Source organism: Microchirus variegatus, assembly GCF_963457635.1.
Source record: "Microchirus variegatus genome assembly, chromosome: 11".
Classification (NCBI taxonomy): Eukaryota; Metazoa; Chordata; class Actinopteri; order Pleuronectiformes; family Soleidae; genus Microchirus; species Microchirus variegatus.
In genome coordinates, this window is record NC_139812.1 from 25,533,407 (window position 1) to 25,551,091 (window position 17,685).

At 42.0% G+C, this 17,685-nt stretch overlaps 1 protein-coding gene across 1 annotated transcript; it reads right to left on the reverse strand.

Annotated features, from left to right (window-relative positions):
- Positions 1–84: 84 nt before the first annotated feature.
- Positions 85–7,171, reverse strand: prokr1b (prokineticin receptor 1b; the record flags this gene model as incomplete). The annotated part of the gene is made up of 2 exons (XM_083898161.1): positions 85–790; positions 6,705–7,171. 2 exons carry the CDS (start codon positions 7,169–7,171, stop codon positions 85–87), a joined length of 1,173 nt encoding a protein of 390 aa, XP_083754287.1.
- Positions 7,172–17,685: the final 10,514 nt, after the last annotated feature.

The following is a 17,685-nucleotide window of genomic DNA, read 5'->3' on the forward strand; positions in this document are numbered from 1 at the left end:
AGGGTTTCTTAGGACTTGACCTTTTTCTGTCCGCCTTGTAGTTTTTGTACATCAACACTTAAAAGATTAAGCAATTTCTTCCCCTCACCTCAGGTGAATACATTCAGTTTCCTCTGTCACGGGCAGGGTGGACGTCTTCATATCCATCTCGTCCGCAGTCTTGCTGGCGGCGTACGTTGACCTCCAGCGCAGCAATACAATTTTCTTCAGGTGCTTGACTGTGTTGTTTTTGACGCTGACGAAGCAGAAGGTGTTGATCATGCTGTTGCTCATGGCAATGCACTCAATGATGTAGAAGGCCACCAGGGAGTTCTTCTGCCGGGAGATCAGCGTCGGGTGGAAGTCCCGCAGGATGCTGTAGCCGTAATACGGCGCCCAACAGAGGATGTACGCGGTCAGGATCCCGATCAGGACCATCACCGTCTTGCGGCGGCAGCGCAGTCGCTTCCTGATCTGCTCCGTCTGGAACCCCGGCACATTCTTGAACCAGAGCTCCCGGGAGATTCGGGTGTAACACATCGCCATGACGATCACCGGCCCGACGAACTCCACGGCGAAGACAACCAAGAAGTAGGAGCGGTAGTAGGCCTGCTGGTCCACGGGCCAGATCTGCGCACAGAAGACCTTGTGAGTGGCCGTCGTGCTACCGCCGTGTGGGTACAGCGTCTCAGAGGCAAAGTAGGCCGACGGGATGGAGATCAGTATCGGGACAATCCAGACTCCGGTGATCAGCCAGTACGCAGTTTGGTACTTCATGCGAGGACGAAGAGGGTGAACGATAGCCATGTACCTGCAATGACAGATGTTTGCATTGAGGATGCTGGAAAAAACATAACACAGAACTTTGTTACAACCACTGAGAAACAGTCTTTCCTTCCTGTCCTCTCTCTCGCTGTGTCAGGCTGCAGGATCCAGATCCAGTTTTGAGGCTATTATAGTTATTATCATTCACATCATACTGTCTTAACTGATAACTTGACACAACTCTTATACAGTACATCTGATCCTGGTCTCTACTTCACCTACTTCTTTCTTTCCTTTCTGTCCCCCTACTAACCCTACTCTTTCCCCCCATTTTTTCCATTCACCACAACCTGTCTAGGCAGATGCTGCACATCTTTGAGTCTGGTTCTGGCACAGATTTCTGAGGGCTTGTTTTCTCTCCACTGATCACTCCTAGTGATATAGCAAATGTAAATGTTTCTGCCTTTAGTTAAAGTGCCTTGAGATAATGTATGTTGTGATGTGGTGCTATACAATTGAATTGAAAGGTATCAATGACCTGAATGACCACTTTCTTTGAAGTCAAAAAGAAAGACTGAGGTGCTTGTCGTTGGTCAAAATAGTCATAAGCAAGATCATCTGCTACCACAGGGAATTGTTTTTTTCTGTCTGTGAGCAAATCAGGACACTGGTCTCAACCCTAACACTGACCTGGTCGCCCCCTAGTGGTAGTAAGAATAACAGCAATCGGGTCTGTTGGCTGTGTCATCATCAACGAGCTTTGACGAGGGTTTCCAATTATACTTTGGTGTGATCGACACAGGGTCCCACGTTAGACTTTTACAAACGATACCACACTACACACTAATTGTTTTTTTTAACCCAAACCCTAACTCTAGGGTGAAAAACTTACAGGTCATACTCAGGGGTTGAACAAAATGACCCATGGTTACTAATTTCTAGTTTCTCAAACCTGGTACTAATGAGGCAGAACCACATTTCTCAAAGAAAAGGTTAAGTTTACTTCCAATAAATTGAATTACGGTTAGGTTAAGATGAATGTTATGACCACTGGGCCTTGCTTTCCCTTTGTGTCTTTGTGTGTCTGAGATGTGTGTTGATTTTCTTTGTGCACTTTATGTCCGATACATGTTATCAATCCATGGTCTCTGTGTGTTTTATTCTTGTTATACAGCACATTGAATTTCTATACAATGAAATGCACTTCATAAATTGTCGTGGCCATTCACACAGGCTGCTCAGCAGTCTGAGTGCTGGGCACACACGAAATTGCCTTTAAGATTAACGGTCAGTCAGTCAGTGAAGTTAATTTTAACATACTGCTAGAAAGTTATTTTTAATAATAGCTGTCTATCCATGGAGAGATAGTGATTATATTGGACAAAAGGGTGATGAAGATGGAGCTGCCGGGCAGAAGGAAAAGAGGCAGACGACAGAGGGAGGTGGACATGAGGACACAAGACGGAAAAAGAAAGTTATTTTAATGCAGTCACACTTTATGAAGGTGTTTGTTAAGGTGTGTAGGCTGTAATTGGAATGGAAATTGAGTGAAAATGACGATGTCAATTGTCAACATCTTTATCGTCAAACCCACAGACTCTCCGTCGGTCCATCATCTACCGCGCTATCCTCCGTTATCGCAACAGACGATGTACCAATCTGACAGGCGGGGTACACCCCGGACAGATCACCGGTCCATCACAACTGTCCACTCACACCTACGGTCGAATTAGAACATCCAATTTGCTGCAGGCGGAGGAAACCGGAGAACGTGGAGAACACCCGTCGCACACTTGGAGAAAAATGCAAACTCCACGCTGTTACGGACCAGATCTTGGAAATGGTTTGGTACATAATGGGCCATTTGAGAGACCACAGGTGTCACTGATGACAGTAACAATGGAGAAAATTCAACCGTCATTAATTGGATTATTCACACACATTCTGATTCTCCCTGCTGTGACCTGTCAACGCGGTCTGTTTCAAAGTAAGAGGCGAGATCGGGTAAAAGTCGATCGAAGGCTCGATCCTCTGCTGCAGCACGATTATGCAAACGTCTCCGGAAAGGCAGTTATTTCTGTTTGGCTGTGGATTCTCTGTAACCCAGAGCTGTCGCATCTTTTGCCAACACTGTCAGGAAATCCCCACGATTGCAGGAAGATTAGGTAACCGAACAATCATTTATAATAATGACTTTGGCACAGTCAAACACTCTATCCTCATCCTCCGTTGTGATTTTTGATTCGTGCACAAATCATTCGCGCCCCGCCATGCGAGCGCATCTGAAATCTGTGCCATGCTCCTTTATAAATCTTTAGATGTTATGTGCACATGTAGCGAGGGGAAGTGTTGTTATCGACTGTGCGAGCTTTGATTCATGGCTCTCAGCAGCGCTGCAAAAGGCTCATTCGTTGCCCCTGTGGCCTTTGCAATTTATGTGAATATATTGTCATTTTTTTATTTATTTTTTTTTGCCAAACCCATAGATACACTCGCGCTTGTGTTTCTCAGGCAAAATGACTTTGGTCATTTGCATATAGACACGCATAATAATGTAATAGTGTTTTTGGCATTTTGTGTGAAATGAAGGGGCGATGAAATAATTACAAAGCACCTAGTTTAGGGCGCGGAGAAGATTATGTTTACTTTTTGCAGGGGACAAGTGGAAGGGCGAGTAACCAAAAGGCTCACTGGTTCCAATGCTAATCCCAGGAGGAGTTAACGGTGGGGGTGACGCAGAGCAAAAGTACCCAAACGACATTGCATTCAAAGAACTGCTCATGTGCTGGTGCGTAAAAAAAGGATGGTTTAAGTCAGTGTTTCTCAGTCCTGGTGCCTGGGAACACTGAGTTAAACACAGGGGTGTCATAAATTAATAAAAGACTCTAAGCTTCAACAGGCATCACAGGATTAAAATACACCAACATGTCATCAGAACTCCTTTAAAAAGACACTCTTAGGTTGGACAGTTGTCTTTGGACTCTTACAGTTTTGCTTACCCTGGGTTTGTTGGTTCTTTGTGTGTGTTTTTCTGTTGTTTCTTGTTTTGTTTGGCAGTTTTTCCTTGTCCTGTTTTCCCAGTTGATTCTCTGCCCCGCCCTTAATGTGTTTCACCTGTGTTTGGTTGTCCCTGCCTCCCTCGTGTATTTAAGTCTCATATTTGGTTTGTTTTTTGTTAGTTTTAAGGCGACATTTTTCAATGTTGTCTGTTGCTCTGGCTTTGTTCATGTGTTCCTGGGCTTCTCCCCGTGTTTTTCTTTGATTTAAGTTTTAATTTTTTGATTTATTAAAGCGGACCTAGACCGGAAGTTCCAATTGACGCTGTATTTTTAGTGTGTATCTGCGTCATTACCTTGTTTATGAAGCCCTGAAGGTTCAAAACAAACAGTTCAGCCACTGCTGAGAACGCTGTGTTTTATTGTAATCTCGGGCTCAGCGAGATCTCTGAAAAAACCCGGTCCGGTTACGTAAACAGCGGTTCTCCTGAACAGCAGATCGTCCTGCTCTGGGCACTAGTCCGGGCACATCCAGTTGCGTACATTGAACCGCAGAAGAAGAATAACGTCCGTTGTGGAGGTGTTTCATGAGCGACAGTGTCTTCTGACTCTGGGTCAAAGGTCGTCAAAGGGACTGCGGCGGGGAGTCGTGAAGAAGCTATTTTTAAACATTGTTAAAACAATGTTTTGATAATGAGGAGCAGTGCATCCACCGTTCCAGAGGGGGGAGCTGTGCTTCTGAGAGCGGATGTGCTGAATATGTCACTTCCTAGTACTGGCCAATCACAAGACAGTTGGGAAGCCTCTACGCTGGCTGGCCAATCACAACACACTCTGTCTTTTAGGGGTGAGAGAGTTGAGTCTGAAATATCGCGGCTGGGAAACGAGGATTTCTATCGGCTCGTTTACAGCAACTAGGAGGTTTTTGACCATAAAAACAAGTTAATGTATGTAAGTAGACCTCCATAACTAACATATATGTGCAACAGGACCACTCTATGTGAGCTTTAAAGACTCTTTTCCTACGCTTTTTCCATCCTGTGGATCTAAACCCTGAGTCACAAGATCAGCTACAAACATTCATGGTTAACGCCTATGCTAACAGCTGGAAGGTGAAAATTCATCAAAGCATTGTGCTTTGCTGATTGATTCAAATTTGCTAACATACTTAAACCTGAGCGTTAACAGGGTTTTGACAAGTCTACCTCTGCATTCCAATTTCTGCCTCGCTATTTCGCCACAAACTATTTCTCAAATGTTACATTTCAAAAGACTAAAAAGTAAAGAATGTTCAAATCCAACATTTTGAATGGTTTACGGGAAAGTAAAGTAGTAATGTTATTTTTCTGGTAGACTGGCTTCATTCACAAAAGTCCTATTTTGCCTTGAGAAATAAACAACATTCACAACACCAGGACCATGACGCCCGTCAGGAAATGAAACCCATGAAGCCATGAAGTAATCAAATTATTTTTTGTTTTTCATAAAATGTCCTTGGTGAAAGGAAAGTTTGTATACCGTGATCTGCACATCACAACACTTGCAGCTGTTCCTGTTGCTTTCCTTGAACCTTGAAGTTAATTTTTCACTTTCATTACATTTTACCAAGGACTCCCGCTCAATCAGTGGAGAATTTTGTTAACACGTTTAATTTGTGTCATCCTGTGCCAGAGGATTAAGGACTAAATAACTGGCACAAACAGAGAGGGAAACACAGATGCTACCCTCTATCGTGACGGGATGCGGACCTGTTGCCTGCTCGGCAGAGCAGCAGGAGACCTGTTGGGCTATTTTTTTTTCTGGAGGGAAAAACTGATTATCAAAAATTAATCAAAGCATCTGTTTACGTCGCCTTTGAAGTGGAAACCTGTTTATCGTTTCGTAGGTTTTGTGCATCGAGACAAATCTGAGCCAGAGCCTCACACGCACCCAAAAAATAACTAAGTTTGTAGTGATGCTTATTTTGTAGCATCTTTTGGGTGGATTTTTTTAAATCCACAAACAGGAACGATTGCATCTGTCTCCATCTAAAGATAAAGATATTTCCTCTGTGATAAAAAATAAACTTTGTAGTCTCAGCCTCTCAAAATGTCATGAAAACGGCATGTATTCTGACCCTCATATCCATAAAGCAGTCGCTATCATGACACCAAATCACAATATAAATCATGACAAGACCAAATTTTGTTGGATAAACGTAGCGGCTAATTCGCACCCATATCTCAAATACCTGGCATCATTTTTGAATTGGTAAGCAAATCATTTCCAAAAGATGTTTGGTAACATTGAGTAAAACTTAATTTTATGCACATTATGCAAAACATATACACATAAATCTTGACTAAAAGTTTGGTATAACTCGAAAGCAAATTTGTTTTAATACCCACAAAAGTCTCCTGCGATCCATCTTTGTCTTTGAGAATCACTTCAATAAAGGTAAGATTTGTCGAAAAAGAGAGAGTTTCAGCTGCAGTTGTGACAATACTGATACATTTAAGCTCCAGTGAATGACCACTGTTGCCCCCTTGTGGAATTTTGAGTGAACTCCAAGGCATCCGCTACCCTGTAAATAGAATGTATATAATTTATTCTCTCAAACTTCTTAGTATTTTCAGCCGTACTCGGTATTTCGCATTGTATCGTTATAAGGTTACTGTTGTGCTTTCTTTATCATTCATTACCTATTGGCGATCTTCATCAATTCAAATTTCTGCTGAAGAGGCTACGAGAATTACGGTTAATTCACATGTAAATGGTCAAAGTGTTGTTGAATTGCCCTGTTGGTCCTCAGTCTGTGGCTGTTTGTCTCAACAAGATGGGCCCAAGATCATGGGCTGGTCTAGCTCTACCATTTTACTCTGGGACCCAAACAACTGGTACCATTCCAAATGGAAATACGTAGCAAACTGAAAAGTTTCACTTGGTGGAAATACTGTCTAAGGACACAAGAACATCTGAACTCACCTGTCGATTGCAATGGCGAGCAAAGCGTTTGTGGACACGTAGAGCGACACCGTCCTCAGATAGTTGATGGCGGCGCACAGCACCAGCCCGTGGCTCCAGGAGAGCTTCTTCACCACGTAGTAGTCCACCAGGAACGGGCAGCACACCACGGCCACGATGATGTCCGAGATGGCCAGGTTGGCGATGAGCAGGTTGGTGAGGTTGCGGAGCTTTTTGTAGCGCGTCAGCGTGGCGATGAAGATGAAGTTTCCCAGCCCGCAGACGAGCATGATGGCGACGAGGACGGCGCCGATGACGATGGTGGCCACGAAGAACGCCTGGCCCTGCGTGGTGTCCGGGATGTCGTCGGGGGGAATCCCGTAGTCCATGTCGTAGTTGTCGACGTAGAGATCGAACTTCCCTGCCGGGTGACCGTCCTGCATCTCTGTGAACGCTGCCACCGTGTGGCTGATGTTGGAGTCGCCCATGTTTAGAGTCACGGTGAGATCCGGCACGTTGGGTGAAAGAAGTTCATGCTTTCGTCACAGAGTATGGACAGAAAAAACAGACGAGCGTCTCCACCTGGAACAGAGAGCCACCATTAGGTCTGCACACTATCTGTGTATCAGCGTATTCCAAACGTTCTATATGGGGAAAGAAAAGTGGTATAAAAAGTGGTACTGGGTAGCAATTGATGTATTACAATTACATCCGTAATACCCAATTTTGTGGGGTAAATTAATGAAAACTTTATTTTCTGCACGTTGTTCAAAACATACATGGATTCAGCACATTTGGCCAGGAAGTATCATCAAAATCACAGATGGCCACTAGGGGGCGACGCAGGTGGGTGGAAAAACAGTTTTAATGGTAGTCTATAGGAAAATTAGCTGAGGGCCAAGTTTAAGGGCTGTATCGCCCTCAATACTGATATTTTCCGAGACCACCCTTGGGAGCAAGTGCTACCCAGAATGCATTGCGTGTTTTGCCATAACAAAGATGGCGCCGAGGTTGTGGTATTTGTATGAGTATCATCTTATAACTAACTGACAACCTAATAACTTGACTGACAAACAGATCGTAATAAATAATCCTGACGTAAATGCGCTCTTATTCTTATTCTTCTTTTTTGGAGTTGACAGACTGGACGCAGCTTTCGCGTTATTCTGCCCCCTACAGTCTGAAGACGTATCTGCATTTAAGGGGTGTCCCATTTCAAAGTGACAAAATAACCCTCAACACTTGGTTTTGAGGGCCAGTTAAGATTAAGGGTTGAGCTTGAGGGTTAAGATAGGAATTGGAATTGGCCCATGATGTAAATGTTCAAAGTTATGTTACCATTTAGAGGAAAATAGACGCTGAAGCTCGGCATAATATGGGCGGACATCAGTAAAGTAACCCAACATCTGTGAATTTCACACGGTCAAATTTCAAATCTCAAGTTTATTGTTTTTCCAACGACAACACTGCGCGATTTTGCACACAGTATGTGGTCTACGGGACTGCACAATATCACAAAGACCACGGTGTCGGGAAATCATCATCAATGTGAGCATGTTCAACAATATTTTCGCACATAACGCGTCATCCTTCTATCGCTAGGCCCTGGTTCCTACGTCAGAATTACTCACGCAGGATCCAGATTCGAACAAACGACACAATCTCAGTGCTCCAGGCGCTATCAAGACGGCACACATGACACGCTTTATGATTCCTTCTGATGGAACATGTTCGTGCGCGAGGTTTTTACAATAAGCCAATAGGAGGCTGTCATTTTACAGAGTGCGTAAGAGACCGGGCTCAGCATGATGACGGGGCTTTTAGTTTCAGTTTGCTGCAGAAGTGGTCAATTAAGTCTCCATCTGTTCATAACAAGCAAACAAACACATCATTTAAAACCCATTTAAAAGGGAAAAAAGAAAGAAAAGGACACAATATTGCTGCTAACAGTGCAGAGATATTAATAGAGACTATATTTTCTGATGCAAGTAAAACTGCTTCTTTATGATGTAATGTCATGCAAATATAACCTGACGAAAAAAAAATCTCTACCGCAACACAAATGCGTTCTCTCTCGCGTAATTTATGAAAGAAAAAGTGGGTCCATCAGGGCTGCTGAGCTCTTAGTGTTCATCTCAGCCACGTAAAAGCAGCATTATAGTCTGTGAATTTAAATTTAAATAATAAAAAAAAAAAAACACAACCGCACTAAAGGTTGGATGATGGAGTAAGGCTGCTATTATGTGACTCATTCTGTCAGTGACAAAGACTCATCCTGAGTTCAATAACAGGTGCGTGGCTTTATCTTATATAAGCCCGAGTGGAGGAGCGCAACCTATAGACCGATAATTAATTATATGATTGGGATCTCGCAAAGTAACATTAGCTTTGCTGAATTAAAATCAGAAAAAAATTAATTAATTCTGTCACGACGTGACAAATATTCCTATAGTATAAAACGTGTTGACATAAATATAGTCAGAATTTCCACAATATGATACATGTGACTCATTTAGGCACTCGGGTCTCATTGTGGAAACAATTATAGGACCTGTTTTCAACTCTGTGCACATGGGTATGTATTGTGCCTGCATATACATGCATACATGGCTGCTGCTGTTTCCTTCACCACGCGGCTCCAAATTTCCGAAGACACCAGCGTTGGTTGCTGGTCTTTGAAACAGGGGAATCTCATTTCAGTCCCAGTTTATTATACATAAATTCTGCCCTCATTAATGCTCTGTGTCCCCTCCCTTTCTAGAGCTCCTCAAATAACCTCCATTATTATCCAAATACAGCAAAGTCAGCGACAGACTTTTCACACGAGGCGGATTTATTACCAATAAGATAGTTTGCTCTCTCATCCTCCTCCTCTTCCTCACATATACTTCACACACTGGTGTGATAAATATATATGACATTAGATTAAGACAGAGCAAGAGATAAGGTGACTCTAATTATTATTAATTAAAGGTGCATTATGTAATAAATCTAAAGCAACTGGCCTTAAAATCCTCCTAATATGTCACAGAGACTCAGGAATAATGTTCATATAACAAACTGAACTCACCAACAACAACAGTACAGACAAAATATTTGCATTAAAAAAATATTTTGCAGACTGCAAATCATGTTTATGTTTTGAAATCATGTTTTGGTGTCATGTGGCGCCACCTACTGCCGTCTACCAATCAATGCGGTCGGTAGAGTCTCAGCTGCCGAGCAACCACGGGTTGCCAGTTACGTCAGAAAACGAAACTAGAAGACCTCGGTATTTTGAATTTGAATGTAGTAACCGTTTTTGGCCACATGCTTACATATGGCGCCTTTAATTAACGTATTATTATTATAATAAATAAATAACTGTATTATTTTCTACACATTCAATATTCCCCAATTCCCCCGGCTCCAGAACAGTATTTCTGATTTTCCAAGTACCAGTAGAGGATGCTCGCGTACCACTGGTGGTACACGTACCATAGTTTGAGAACCATGGCTCTTGAGGTATAAGTATTGCATAACGTCCACACCAACGCACTGAGGTATAATGTTTGGCATGGACGGATTTGACAAAAAAATGCTATAATGACCATACAGTATCATTATTTCCCAATCGATGCATGCAGTTTTTAAAAAAATCCAACATTTTTCAGAGAATAAAAACTACTTCTAGTTTAAATAATAAATAATAAAATAAAACCTATTTCATGTTGACAAATGTCGATGCAATGAAAAAACTCTATTGCTTAAAATTGCATTACATGCACATGTATGAGTTCACTGGCAGTTTTATAATAATAAAAAAGAAAATATGACATGATATGTGTTATTATAGTAATTCTATAATGACCATAGTGTCATTAATTCTCAATCAATGCATGCAGTTTTTAAAAAATCCAACATTTTTAGAGAATAAAAACTACTTCTACAGGTTAAAGTGTTATTGATAAAATAAAACCTATTTCATGTGGATGCAATGAAAAAAGTCTATTGCTTAAAATTGCATTACATACACATGTATGAGTTCAAATCACTGGCAGTTTTATAGTAAATATATATATATATATATATATATAAGACACATCATTCCAACCAAAATGCCAAAAATCCATCATTTTGACAGACATAAAAACAACTGCACTGTTTACTCCAGTCATGCATCTGAATTCTGCAGAGGCAATAAATACATCTTATTTTATTTTTGCTCAATATTATGGCAAAGTCTTACATTTAGACAGAAACAACACCACAATAAATAAAGAATAATAAGACTAAACTTATCAGGAACTTACCCAGAAAACGGATGCTGAGGTGATAAAACTTATAATAAAAATATTAATCTTTCAGTCCAGGTCCAGGTGAGACAAAGATGTCCTGAGTTATTGGACAAATATCGCAGCAGCGCAGAGAGGTTCCTGTCTGCTGCCACAGCTCTGCTCCTCCTCCTCCTCCTCCTCCTCCTCCTCCTCCTCCTCTTCCTCCTCTCCCTGATTCCTAACGCGGAGGATATAAAAAAAAGTTCCCTCTGTTTCTGTTCCGCGCGACGCGGTGAGGAAACGAGCGTGTCGTCTGTGCGCGCACCCGCCCGCCGCGTGTCTGCGTGAGTGTGTGTGTGTGTGCGTCAGCGTACTTGTATGGGTACCTTTGTGAGGACCGAGTACACGCATAGGCACAAGGGAGACCCATACATTGTGGGGACATTTTGACTGTTCTTCACATATTTAAGGGGCTAAGACGTGATTTTAGGGATTTGGGCATTCACTGGTGATGGTTAAAGGCTAAATGGACGTCAGTAAAGGTTCCTTATAGGTGAAGAATGTGTGTGTGTGTGTGTGTGTGTGTGTGTGTGTGTGTGTGTGTGTGTGTGTGTGTGTGTGTGTGTGTGTGTGTGTGTTCTTGTACTTGCAGCATACTGAGGACCAGTGAGGGTTTTAAACCAACAAAGGTAATTTTTACGGAGTGAGGACATTTTGGCCGGTCCTCACTTTGTTTTCATTGAAATCACTTCCTTAGGTTGCTATAACATGCTATACTCAATTTGTCAAAAATTTGAATTTTGGACGACTTTTTCTCAAATTTTGGACCAAAATTTTTTTTTCAAATTTTGGACCAATTTTTTTTTTTTCTAATTTTGGACCAATTTTTTTTTTTCAAATTTTGGACCAAATTTTTTTTTTCTAATTTTGGACCAAAAATTTGGGCAAATTTTTTTTTTTTCTAATTTTGGACGACATAGTATAGAATGACGTTTTTGTCAAATTTTGGACCAAAATTTTTTTGTCAAATTATTTTTTAAATTTTGGTCGACATAGTATAGTATGACCTTTTTGTAAAATGTTGGACCAAAAATTTAAAAAATAAAATAAAATCGAAAAAGTTTTCCAGCCCTTTTTGCTCTGGGGCTCCACCTGCAGACATTTTATGGTACTGCAACCAGTAGTTCTTTGTAGATGTCATTCATGAAGTAGATATTTGTAATTGTGTTGATTTATAAAGTGGAAATGCTGGTCCTCAGTATGCAGCAAGTACAAGAATGTGTGTGTGTGTGTGTTTGTGTGTGTGTGTGTGTGTGTGTGTGTGTGTGTGTGTGTGTGTGTGTGTGTGTGTGTGTGTGTGTGTGTGTGTGTGTGTGTGTGTGTGTGTGTGTGTGTGTGTTCACCAGGTAAAATGAGAAACTATATATAGCCCGGTGTGCAGGAAATGGCCAATATCAGGTTAAAGGGTTTTCCCATTTCTTAAATTGATGGACCAGGGGAAAGAAGATGGAAGTTTACAAAAAAAAAAAGAAGAAAAGCATGACGTTCACATGGAATTGGTTCATGACTGCACTGAACTGCACTGAACTGCAGCTCTTCATCTTCATAACAGAGTTTGTCACAGTAATGCTGCTTTGGCCATTTGGAGGGAGTCGTTACGACAGACTGAGACGCCCAGTAGAAGTAGACCGATGAATCAGTGTGACCAAAAAATAAAAAAATTAAATCTCAATTATTTTGATGCCATTTCATGTATTTAATATTTTGTTCATTCACTTTATCTTTCTGAGAAACACTGTATGCATACATAAAATTGTAGATTGTGATGTTCGATAAGTGGTTAGTTGCAACATGATACGGTGAAATATCGCAATATTTTCCAATAATTATTTTTTAACATTTTTTTTTAATTGTTGCACATATATGATAGTTATGGAGGTCTACTTACATACATTAACTTGTTTTTATGGTCAAAAACCTCCTAGTTGCTGTAAAGGAGCCGATAGAAATCTCTCTTTTCTGACGCTGTTCCCCAGCCGCGATATTTCAGACATAAATCTCACCCCCAGAAGACAGAGTGTGTTGTGATTGGCCAGCCAGCGTAGAGCCTTCCCAACTGTCTTGTGATTGGCCAATACCCGGAAGAGACATATTCAGCAGATCCTGCTCTCAGAAGCGCAGCTCCCCCCTCTGGAACGGTGGATGCACTGCTCCTCATTATCAAAACGTTGTTTTAACAATGTTTAAAAATAGCTTCTTCACGACTCCCCGCCGCAGTCCCTTTTTATGACTTTGACCCAGAGTCAGAAGACACTGTCGCTGGTGAAACACCTCCACAACGGACGTTATTCTTCTTCTGCGGTTCAATGTACGTAACCGGACGTGCCCAGACTAGTGCCCGGAGCAGGACGATCTGCTGTTCCGGAGAACCGTTGTTTACGTAACCGGACCGGGTTTTTTCAGAGATCTCGCTGAGCCCGAGATTACAATAAAACACAGCGTTCTAAGCAGTGGCTGAACTGTTTGTTTAGAACCTTCAGGGCTTCATAAACAAGGTAATGACGCAGATACACACTAAAAAAACAGCTTTAATTGGAACTTCCGGTCTAGTTCCGCTTTAACATATATAAAAATCTGTTTCTTCTATCATTATTATTATTATTTTTGGGTCAAAACCGGGGGATGGTAACTCTGTAACCTACACAAAGTGGTCTGTTTGAGCTCCAGCTGTCAATCACACTGTGTGGGGTGATTTATCATCGATTTCCCCTCTAAATGGGAACATTTCTTTTCTGTCTATTACAGAAAAACTGAAACTCGCGATCGATTGAGATGATGAACTCGTCAGAAAAGTGGCCCCCTGGTGGCCATTCAATATATTGATACTTCCTGATTGACTTTAATGAGGAAACTGGGAAGCTCCATCCAATTTTTTTTAAATACAGTCTATATTAAGAAGTGAAGAAGCTTCTTTGGTTGAGAGATGAATTGTCACACGCACAGAACATCAATGCAGATTGTAAACCCATTTTAATTGGGCTTTTGACTCGGTTGAGTGAATTCAAGATAAGGTTCGTGGCAGCGACACTCGCTGAAACGTCTTTGAGACTAATTAGTGAAGACGTCATTTTAATTTTAATCCTCTTTTTGATTACCAGTTTAATTTTGACCCTCATTTTTGATTACCAGTTTCGAGTCATTTGTTTTTAATTCTTTGTTTTAAAAAAAGATACTCGATTGAAGTGGGGGAGGGGGAGGATTATAATTTGCAAATGCAGAAGACCTCAAGTAAAAATCTTACATTTGAAAACAAAATAAAGGTTTTCAAAGACACATGAACATCTACAGTATATGAATCCCAGGATAATGATACTAAATTGAATGCAATAAAATAAATAATATTAGGGTCAAGCAAACACAGAGTGAAACGTACATACAATAAGGAAAGAAAAGGATCTTAATTCCCTTCATACAACTGAAACTGAGAGGTGAAATGAAGGGTTGATTAGAGCCGCCGCGACAGAGCGCGCACACCACAAGGGACAAACCTGACCCAATGTTTAACAATGTAATATTTATATGTGTTTTCATGGTGGTAGGAAACAGGAGCGCCTGGAGGAAACCAACGCAGACATGAGGTGAACATGCAAACTCCACACAGAGAAGGTGAGATCCCTAACCTTGTTAAAAAAGGTAACTTTTTAGTTTTGAGTACATTTTTAGACCAGTACTTTTACTTGTACTTCAGCAAAATTTGGTCAAAATAGTTGTACGTTTACTGAAGTGGCATAATCCAATACGCTTTCCACCATGGTCCATTTATTTTAATACCAAGTTTTTCCTTCTCCAGACAGAAAAAATCAATATACACAAAACAGTATTACATGATGTATTCAAGATAAACTGAAACTTATAAGGAAAGAAAGGAAAAGAAAACCCCAACAATAACCCCCATAAACCTCTCAATACCCACCCTCCAACTTCCCGATATGGTTATAGAGATGGTGAGCTTGTCGCTAATCAGGGTCAACGGAGGTTCCCCAGGTCTTGGATCCGTGTGTGAGGATCTTAACTTCTCTAGTTGTAGACAGCGTAAAACTTCCTGTAACCATCTATTATGACTCGGGGGGGTGGGGGGGGTACCGTATGCTAATAGGGGTGTTTTACAGCACCCGTGCTTCACAGGTAACAGCCTGTCTTCAGAGAACACACCCCCTTGTTTTCCACTATTTTGGTTTAGTCCAGCCCAGTGGGTTGTTGTCGCTCCGTGGCTCATGAGCGACAGATAGATTAGCGTTTGCCATTAATTAGACGTGAATTTTGAGCTTTTCATTTTGAGGCTACAGTCAGTCGTCCCGTCACATCCACGTCAAAGCCGCGAAGCTGCGCTGTTCAGTCTCGCTCTGTATTCCTCAACAGTTATTGTGCTGATATTACTCGTTATTTTCGGATATCACGGGCTACGGTGTTGCGCAGATGAGGGTCTGTTCAAGAGTTTTAAATATAGCAGGATATAAAATATTCTAGATAATTTAAAGGTCACATAGAGTGGTCCTGTTGCACATAATGTTAGTTATGGAGGTCTACTTACATATATTAACTTGTTTTTATGGTCAAAAACCTCCTAGTTGCTGTAAACGAGCCGATAGAAATCCTCTTTTCTGACGGTGTTTTTCTGCTGCGAGATTTCAGAGTGAACTTTCGCCCCCAGAAGACAGAGTCTTGTGATTGGCCAGTACTATCCAGCACATCCGTTCTCAGAAGCGCAGCGCCCCCCTCTGGAACGGTGGATGCACTGCTCCTCATTATCAAAACATTGTTTTAACAGTGTTTAAAAATAGCTTCTTCACGACTCCCCGCCGCAGTCCCTTTTATGACTTTGACCCAGAGTCAGAAGACACTGTCGCTCGTGAAACACCTCCACAACGGACGTTATTCTCCTTCTGCGGTTCAATGTACGCAACCGGATGTGCCCGGACTACCGCCCGGAGCAGGACGATCGGTTGTTCAGGAGAACCGCTGCTTACGTAACTATTACGGGATTTTCAGTGATCTCGTTGAGCCCCGAGATTACAATAAAACACAACGTTCTCAGCAATGGCTGAACTGTTTGTTTTGAACCGTCAGGGCTTCTTCATAAACAAGGTAATGACTCAGATACACACCAAAAAAACAGCGTTTATAGGAACTTCCGGTCTAGTTCCGCTTTAACATTGGTATAGTGGGCTCTATGGAGCACTTTACATTGTAAAAGGCCATGTCTGGCACATATTGATGAGGAATGGACTAGTTTTAGAATGCTTCCACCGATAATATATTTAAATTTGTGCCGTCGTAAACAATTCTCATGTAGGATAGACAACAACACATCACCAAATCGATATTTTGACCCACCCATAACGTAGAGAAATGTGGAAGACAAATGTGTCAGTGTCGTATCTCTACATATTATCTTGCAGCAGATAATCCTGAGCAGCAGATAAACGGCAGGACTGATGGACTCGTTAGGATCAATTTTTCTTATCGTGAGAGAAAGGGTCCTTCGTGTCGACGATGACAGTGATTTGCGGCGGCGGCGCTTTCCGCCCGTCTCCTCGCATCGAGAACGGCAGGTTAGCTCGAGATCACATGTAATAACTGACAACAAGGAGACACAAGTGAGCCGGCAGCAACCCGTGTCATCTTTAATAAACACACATGAAGGAGGAGGAGGAGGAGGAGGAGGAGGAGGAAGGGCCCCGAGAAACACGTTTGTTTCTCCGGTGCTTTAGCCGATCCTAGAAACCAAGAATTGCTTTTGCATGTTCGTATTAGCTTTTTATTGCCCCTTTAAATATTTGCGGCCACTTGTTCAGCCGGGGCCAGCGTCTGTCACTGTGGCCCACGAGGAACAGAACACCGGATAAACACTAGACTTTCATCTCCGAGGCAGACAGCTCTCTAATCTCACCCTGCCTCGAATTTATTGCCACTCATAACCAATGAATATAGATGGAAAGCGTGGGGGGAGGCAGTGATGTGGCATTCTCTCCTCGGCCTGTGAAGAATATGCACAAGACCTATTATTTATGCCGCCTGTTGAAAGGGTGAAGAGATAGGGACAAGGGTTATTGATGTCAATGTCCTGAGGAATACGAAGCAGTCGGACACGATCCATACGAATACACCGTACAGAGTATGTGTGGGGTTTGAAAGGACTCTGCTGTGGCAAAGTGTGGGGATTTCTTTTAGTGTGACGCCCCCTGTGGACCACTGTGGAAAGACGAGGCACTGTCTTCTTGTGTTGTCTACGCTGGCCTGTAAAAACAAACTACTAGCGTGATAGAATGGAAGTGGTCTAAATACTCTTATAATATATATACTCTTGTAATAATTACTGGATGCAGGATAGTGTGACGTCATTGGTTAGGGACACTGTGTAGTATTTCTGGGTTTATATGACCCAAAATCCACTTTTTTATACATATTTTGTGCTCCTGCATTGTCTAGTCGCTGTATAATATTCTTTTCTTCTCGTAGTGTTTCAAAAAGTCATGTAAAATAACGCTACTGCATTGCCACGACGCCATGTTTCTACGGGAGCCTGTAAGGACAAACGCGAGAGAACAAATCCAGCGTCTCTTTACTTGTAGCGGAAGTCCCGCCTCCACTCTCTCCGCTTCGTGTGCTACGGCCGTGGTAGCTCCGCCCTCTCCCTCGCCTCACGAACCTCATCTGCTGACACGGAGAAAGACGACGAGGACGAC